The sequence below is a fragment of the Papaver somniferum genome, chromosome 6 (assembly GCF_003573695.1).
Source record: "Papaver somniferum cultivar HN1 chromosome 6, ASM357369v1, whole genome shotgun sequence".
Lineage (NCBI taxonomy): Eukaryota > Viridiplantae > Streptophyta > Magnoliopsida > Ranunculales > Papaveraceae > Papaver > Papaver somniferum.
The window spans coordinates 19,089,548-19,098,144 of record NC_039363.1 but is presented as its reverse complement, the minus strand read 5'-3'; the positions used below and the strand labels follow the sequence as shown (position 1 = coordinate 19,098,144).

Below are 8,597 nucleotides of genomic sequence, written 5' to 3'. Positions count from 1 at the left end.
CCCCAGTGATACCTGGTGAGAAAAACTCTGATGCCTTTACCCGTCAAAGGATGCAGCTGCCGTCTCCTAATGACGTTTCCGAAAGTTGGGAGAAGAATTTGGGAGCTACCTCTACCAGCTTATTGGTCGATCCCCCTTATTCTGTTGCTGAAACGATGGTTATCGCTGATGGGTACCAGTAAGGTTATCCCCAACAGCGTGTTCTTGAAGTAAGTTATCGTAGGTTTCATCTTTTATTGCTGACATACCTTTTTATTAATAGTTATGGTTTGTTCATGATTATCGTAGATAATGAGAAGTGAACATTGCAACAATACTCTGTACCAATTCTTCAAGGCGAAGGCCCTCAAGCTTGAGGAAAAGCTTCATCATAGGGAAGAAGAGTTGAACGCTGCTGAAGTGCTTATTGCTGCTAGGGACAAGGAGATATTGGAATTGAAGAACCGTTTGAAGGGGAATGATCAGCTCGGAGCCGAGAAGGAGAAGCTTCGTGTTGAGCTTGCATTAGTTCGTAGTTAGTTGGAGAAAGCCCGTAAAGATGCTTCGTCTTCTAAATCATTTCCTCGACGAAATTACAGTGGACTTATACTTAAACGTCTGTACTTGCTACTCCCTCCGTCCCTAATTAGATGACCTATATCATAAAATAGAGGAATAATAGATTGGTATTTTTATAATAAATATGTAGAATTTAATAGCCATATTTATATTCATCAGATAGGTGTTTTAAAATGCTTTCCAATGATACGAAGTTTACGAAAATCCGTTGTATAGTTTGAGAGATAAATCATTTCTAAATTTACTAGTAAATTTTAACTAGGTCATCTAATTAGGGACGGAGATAGTAAAACACAAAAAGTAGTACATATAAAATAATAATGAAAGCTGCATACCAAATGAATTAAAGAAAAAGACTTATGTGACCAAGAAATCACCTTGAGCTTTCCCAGTAATTAGTTGAGCGATCGGTGAAATTTTTGTTAGGAACCCCCCATTGGGCATCGTCTTCCCTTGAATCTTTACACGTCAGAGTAATTCGCTGCCACTTCAGATTTTAAGGGAATTCCCTCTTTCCTCATTGGAGATGGTCTAAACCTGGCTTGATTGGGGTATACCTAATGAGACAAAAGCTAGGTCATTTTGAAGTAAAAGAAGTCACACCTTAACCATGTATTTTCTAACTGGCTAATATACTCTTGTTTAATTAACACTAAAAAAATTTGATTAGCTTAATTAGTTGAGTTTAAATGGATTAATTGAGTAGATTAAATTTTTTATCCCATGAGTTCAATCAACGCCAGTTCTGAATTTTGTGGAATGTCGGACGACAAGGTCTGCGGATGAAGAACATGCCTACTATATCTGGCCGACAAGGTCTACGAATGAATGACATGCCGATTATATCCGGCCGGCAATATCGGTGAATGAAGAAGATGCCAACTTTATTATTTTTGACACACATGAGACTGTTGTAAATGTTTCGCTAGTCGGCATCTTATTGATTTTTTACCTTGTCGGCTAGCTTATAGTCGGCAAGGTCGACAAAAAAATACCTTGCCGACTATAGGATTTTTGACATACAGAAAAAGGTGTTACAAATGCATGATTAGTCGGCAAGGTATTATTCATAACTTGCCGACTAAACTATATTCGGCAAGGGATAAGGATGAATACCGTGCCGACCTTGTCAATGCAAATTTTAGAGATGAAAAGTCGGCACAATATTCAACGTAGGAAGATGCTGACTAATACAAGTCGGAAATGTCGACAAAAAGAAACCATGCCGACTGTTGATAAAAATTTGGATCATACAGATTTTGAGATTGGGTATGATTTTGTACCCAATCTCAAACCGAGTATGAATACATACAGATTTTGAGATCGGAAACAAAATCATACCAAATCTCAAAACCCGTATGATTCAAATTTGATTTTTTTTTATTTTTTGATTTGGTTTCATAATTACAGTTTTGGAAAAAGATTTTGAAATTTTTCTGGAAAGATTTTTGGTGGGCATGTTATTTTTTGGGCAATTTGGTCTTTAAACACCTTTTAGACATCCTTGGCACCCCAGTTTGAATGGGAATAAAATGGGTATTTATCCCAATTAATCAGTAGCCCAATCTCGCCGGAGGACGGAGAGTTATTTGATTAGAATTTTGGAGGTGTATTAGCGAAGAACTCATCTGAGATTCTGAAGAAGCACTTCAAAGATGGAGAAAACTATGTGGATTTGTCAAGAATCCAAAACGAAGGTTTCGTTTCACTGCAAATCTTTCAAAACGTTACGAAGCAGAAGCTATGCGACGTACAAATCAGGTCCGTCTTTATTTCTATCCATTTATTCGTGATCAGATCTTTGAAATTCGTTAATCGTTAAGATTTCCAAGCAGTCTTCTCTATAGATCTAATTTTTTGGCTCAGTATATATCAGATAATGTGTTAGTGGGATGGCTTTGTTAATTGTATTGACTAATTTTAGCAATTCGTTGATATATCTTAGGTAGTCTTGATTAGTTAGATTTTTTGAAGCTTAATACTGATTTGGCAAGTAGAGACTATGAACTTATTGTTATTTATCATGTGAAGAAAAGAAATTATGAGAGGCAGTGATGAAACATCAAAGTAGAAACTCAGCTAGATTGCTGGTGTTAATGATTAAATTAGCTGAAGATAAAGATCGTTGTTCTGTTGCATATAACTTTAAGAAAATGATTATTAAGTAAAGGACTTGGTCTTTGTAAAATGTTGGATGTTGTAATATTTGGAGTTTGTGTTCTACATGAAGTCAAATTACATTTGACACATGTTTGATTTACTTCATAATTTACCAGAACAGTCAAAAGTAAGAATTACTCAAGCTAGAATTCTTCTCTGCACTACGCGATACGTAGATTTTAATGTTTCATTTTGTGTCCTACATGAAGTCAAACTACATTTGACGTGAGATAATGATTTAGTTTATAATATACCGAAACTGAAACAGTCAAAAGTAAGAATTAGGATTCTTCTCTGCCCTAAGCTATGTGTATAGATTAATACTTACGGTATGTGTTTAAGTATTGCAATAAATTAACTGTTACTGCTTGAATATTAGCCTTTCAGTTTCTACTATCTAGTCAAGCTGAGAGTACAAATGTCTCCATGATGTTATCTTGATTTTGAGAAATGCATGACTTATTCTGTTGGCTTGGTTGGAATTTAGGACATCTCACAACTGACGTCTCTTGCATTTTGTAGGAAAAACTGAGAGTTGCAGTTTTAGTGTCAAAAGCTGCTCTTCAGTTCATTCATGGTAAGGTCAGTAAGATTAAATCACGCTTACAAATAAGATGTGGATTGTTCTTCATTTAACAAATTTATTTAATGTGTTCAGGTGTAACATTTCCTACAGAATACATTGTCCCCGACGATGTCAAAGCTGCAGGATTTCAGATTTGTGCAGAAGAATTGGGTTCAGTTGTTGAAGGCGACGATGTGAAGAAGTTAAAAGTGCATGGTGGGGTGGAGAGTATAGCAAACAAGCTTTGTACATCAACCACCACTGGGCTATCTGCAGATGCAGATTTGTTGGATTGCAGGCAGGGCCTTTATGGTATCAACAAATTCACCGAAAACCAATTGAGAAGTTTTTGGGTATTCGCATGGGAAGCGCTGCAGGATACAACTCTCATCATTCTTGCTTTTTGTGCTTTTGTATCTCTAATGGTTGGTATAGCTACTGAAGGATGGCCACAGGGAGCACATGACGGTCTCGGTATTGTTGAAATATTCTGTTGGTTGTATTTGTTACTGCTACGAGTGACTATCGACAATCTCTGCAGTTTAGTGATTTAGACAAGGAAAAGAAGAAGATTTCCATGCAAGTTACAAGGAATGGATACAGACAGAAGATGTCAATATACGATCTTCTCCCCGGTGATATAGTGCATCTTGGAATTGGTGACCAGGTCCCAGCAGATGGTCTTTTTATATCTGGATTTTCACTGTCGATAAATGAATCCAGTTTAACAGGAGAAGCCGAGCCTGTGATGGTGAGTGCTGATCATCCTTTTCTGTTATCTGGAACCAAAGTTCAAGACGGATCATGCAAGATGCTAGTGACTACAATTGGGATGAGAACCCAGTGGGGTAAATTAATGGCTACCCACAGTGAAGGAGGAGATGATGAGACTCCCTTGCAGGTCAAACTGAATGGTGTTGCCACCATTATTGGTAAGATGGGCCTGTTCTTTGCTGTTGTGACGTTCGCGGTTTTGGTGTATTTTCCCGTAAGGTTAGAGATGGTACCCATTGGAGCTGGACTGGAGATGATGCATTAGAAATGCTGGAATATTTTGCCATTGCAGTTACTATCGTCGTGGTTGCAGTCCCTGAAGGGTTCCCTTTGGCAGTGACTTTGAGCCTTGCCTTTGCCATGAAGAAGATGATGAATGATAAAGCACTTGTCCGTCACCTTGCAGCTGGTGAGACTATGGGGTCTGCAACAACTATATGCAGTGACAAAACTGGGACACTGACTACCAACCACATGGCTGTTGTGAAAGCATGCATTTTTGGAAATATCAAGGAGATAAACAACCGAAATGAGGCACTTAGTTTGTGCTCTGAAATCCCTGATGCTGCTGTAAAGAATATTTACTAACATGGGCGGAGAAGTCGTAATAAACCAAGATGGAAAACAAGAACTTTTGGGTTCACCAACTGAAACCGCTATTTTGGAGTTTGGCCTGTCTCTTGGTGGAGATTTTCAGGCAGAGCGCAGAGCAGCCAAGACTGTAAAAGTTGAACCCTTCAATTCCGAGAAGAAACGAATGGGAGTAGTACTAGAGCTTCCTGAAGGAGGTCTCCAAGCCCATTGCAAAGGTGCTTCAGAAATGATTTTGGCTGCATGTGACAAGGTTATAGACCCAAGGGGTGGAGTTGTTCCCCTTGATGAAATTACAATCAACCGTCTCAATGATACTATTGAGCAGTTTGCTGGTGAAGCTCTTTGTACTCTATGCCTTGCTTATATGGAAATGGGAACTGATTATCCTGCCAAGGATCCAATTCCACTTAGAGGATACACTTGCATAGGCATTGTTGGTATCAAAGATCATGTTCGTCCCGGTGTCAAGGAATCTGTTGCAATCTGTAGGGCTGCTGGGATAATGGTGAGGATGGTCACAGGAGACGACATAACCACTGCAAAGGCAATTGCAAGGGAATGTGGGATTTTGAATGATGATGGTATTGCTATTGAAGGTCCAGTATTTAGGGAGAAGAGTTTGGAAGAATTAGAAAAACTAATTCCTAAAATTCAGGTACTCTCTAGCTCCTCTTGATGTTGGTTGTCCGACATGGACTAACTACATACTATTTATTTATAACAATACTTCGGTTGGTCTCAGGTGACGGCTCGATCTTCTCCCCTTGATAAGCACATGCTGGTGAGACATCTAAGAACCACATTCTGTGAAGTTGTTCCTGTGACTGGTGATGGTACAAATGACACTCCAGCGCTTTGTGAAGCAGATATTGGACTTGCAATGGGTATTGCTGGAACTGAGGTGGGTAATCTTTTGATATATATGTAGTCTCACTTTGTCAGTCTATACAGTTTGCTTATTTCTTTTATCTTACATATTTCTATTAATGTTACATGTTTAATTATTATAAAAACAAAAAGTAACACTGTAGAAATACGAATCTCTGTTTTCAGGTGGCGAAAGAAAGTGCTGATGTTATCATTTTCGATGACAATTTCTCCACAATTGCTACAGTGGCCAAATGGGGGCGTTCCGTTTACATTAACATTCAAAAAGTTTGTACAGTGTCAGCTGACTGTTAACGTGGTTGCTCTAATAGTTAATTTCACATCAGTATGTTTGACTGGTAATAACAAACTATATCTAACCTCAGTCTCTTTTTTCTCAAGTTCATCTTTTATATCTTCCCTTACAAATTAATAATTTGGCTGGCCGTGCCTGATTCAGGAAGTGCCCCTCTCACGGCTGTAATTAACATTTTTACAGTAAAGAAAGTAGAGCAAAGCAAATTGTACTTCAAGGGAGAGAAAAATGCTATTTTCGGTAATCACGCGTAAGAAGATATCACAAGACAGTGAAACCAAAGAAGAAGAATTGGTATTATATTAAGCCTTCTCTCAGAATTTCCAGACTTTCTAAGTTCAAACAAAACAAAAAACAAGAAGTATTCTCTCCCCTCTGTTCTTCATCTTCTTTCCAAATCAGCTCACTTCTCCCTCTATTGTTCAAAACTATGGAGAGAAAACTGCACGATACTTCGATCAATGGAGATGTGGATTTACTTATGGAGCTAATTGAAGCAGACCCTCTTATTCTAAAAAAAGTCCCAATTGAAAATCCTCTAGCCATAGCTGCTATTTGTGGTTACGTTGATTTTGCTGAGAAGTTGGTGAGTCTTAACATGGAACTCACAGTGGAGAGAGATGAGAAAGGTTTCAGTCCTCTACACTTTGCTGCACAGAAAAGTAGTGTCCAAATGGTTAAATTGCTGATAGAATCAAACCCCGATGTTTGTATGTTCACTGATTCATGGGGAAGATGTCCTCTGCACTTGGCTGCCATGAGAGATAGCAAAGAGATTACTGAGATTTTGCTTGAAGCGCAGCCAGAAGCAATGACTCTGAAATCTGAATTTCAAAGCGAAACCATTTTTCATTTGTGTGTGAAGGAAAACTCCCTCAAATCTCTTAAAGTCTTGGTGGATAAAATGAACAACGATGAAATCCAACCTGATTATCAAGAACCTACAACACTATCTTTTAAATCTAGGGACGGAGAAGGCAACACTTTGTTGCATGTTGCAACAGCAAAACGGAACCTCAAGGTAATATCTTACTAATGATTTTGACTTACAATTATTCATGCCTAGCAAGTTTGTCTGCAGAATTGTTACAATTCATATGGATACTTATCTAACAGAGTTTGGAGGTTAGGTTTTAAGACCCTGCTTTTGGAGATATGGGTAGTTTAACTTCCAGTTGTTCCTTTAGGCTTAGAATCTAATAAAGCTATAGTAGTATTGTATTGGGGGAAATCATGGCTGAGATGTAATCACAAGCTAAGGGCGTTAGCGCTTCTGAGTAGTCTATAATAATAGTAGCTCAGATTTTTCTTCCTTAATTTGGGATTTTGGGTCCGTTATGAGTGATCACTAAATGAGATCCCAAAAAATAAACATAAGGAAATTGAGCTAAGCTACTGATTGAGGTTTGGATCTATAGCCGCAGTTTAGCTTCAAGATTATCTCTGTATTTTACCTCTATTTATAGTTGTCTATCTAACCCTTCTTTAATATATGTACTTTGAACTTATCTATGTAATTCATATGAATACTTGAAACTTATCTATGTACTTTGAATCTTGCTGCCATATTTGATAAAGGGCATTATATTGAAGATGTTCTGTCATTTATATTTGAAACTTTTTTTTGTGCACAGATTATTCATTATCTGCTGGACAATGAACTAGTTGAAAAGGATGCTAAGAACAGCAAAGGATACACTGCTCTCGATGTTCTTATGAAATCTGAGCAAAGAGATATCATGGATAAGGAACTGCAATGTGTTCTTCAGAAAGCTGGATTAGTACCATCGGATGCACAACAATATAAGGAAAAACAAGATCATCCCACAGCTACTACAAGGATGAAGTCGGACCAAGATAATGGGAGATGGATCAAAGATAACAACAACACATTAATGGTAGTAGCATCAGTTCTGGCAAGTATTGCCTTCCAGGGTGGTCAATACCCACCTGGTGGGGATTGGAGGGAAACTAAGAGGTTGTATCATGATGGAACCATAAGAGACCTCAACCCTAATGTCAGTCGAGATATGGACCGCAATGACCCAAACTTCAGAGCTTACCTAGTGGCTGGATCGCCGGTGATGGCCTATGAAGATATTAATTCATGGGCACTTTTCACGGCACTAATCAGCATTGCATTTCTATCATTTATGTGTGTTATGTTACTTCAGATCAGTGGATTTCGGTTCAGGCAACAGATGCTGAGCAAGATATTCTTCAGGATTCTTGTTGTAGTGCTTTGGTTTGCAATAACATGCATGACTTCAGCTTACTTGATAAACTTGTATGTCTTTGCTCCTGTAGGAAAAGAACCTATGGACTGGAATGTATCCGGGTTCTGCCAGGTTGTTATTAATGGTGGTGCTGTAGCATGGATATGGCTAATTGCCATAGTCATCGTGTCACACATCGTTCGCTTCAGCTTATGGTTCCTCCAGTATACAGGGATGATGAAGAAGCTCCAGTCTATTGGGTTGAAGAACATGCTCCAGTCTATTGGGTTGAAGAAGATAACAACAGAATGAGATGGATAAAGGGTCAAAGTGGAAGTAAGCTTATACATAAACTAATGACAGTCAACATTGATCTTACTGATTAACTCAATCTAGGCGCAAATTTGAATGGTTGGTTAGAAGGTGTTCACAGCTCGGGTTGGTATACAAGAGTTGTCAGATGTGTTAGCGTCTCTTTTTAGTCCTACATAGTGCTAGATTTAGTAATAAAGCCCTAATTTTACAATACCCCAAAACTGCAGTAAAA

The 8,597-nt window shown here is 38.3% G+C and overlaps 1 protein-coding gene and 1 pseudogene across 1 annotated transcript; both read left to right on the top strand.

The window, feature by feature from the left end:
- The first annotated feature begins 2,130 nt into the window (after window positions 1-2,130).
- On the top strand, window positions 2,131-6,266 carry LOC113287121 (annotated as a pseudogene).
- LOC113290595 (ankyrin repeat-containing protein BDA1-like) lies at window positions 6,265-8,362 on the top strand. Its single transcript, XM_026540185.1, has 2 exons — window positions 6,265-6,855; window positions 7,469-8,362. Exons 1-2 carry the CDS (start codon window positions 6,265-6,267, stop codon window positions 8,360-8,362), a joined length of 1,485 nt encoding a protein of 494 aa, XP_026395970.1.
- Window positions 8,363-8,597: the final 235 nt, after the last annotated feature.

What these genes read in the sequence shown, in the direction of transcription:
- LOC113290595 (XM_026540185.1), top strand. Translation starts at nt 6,265, where the DNA reads ATGGAGAGAAAACTGCACGATACTTCGATCAATGGAGATGTGGATTTA. An exon ending in CAGCAAAACGGAACCTCAAG is followed by an intron (nt 6,856 to 7,468) that starts GTAATATCTTAC and finishes TTTTGTGCACAG; the next exon opens with ATTATTCATTATCTGCTGGA.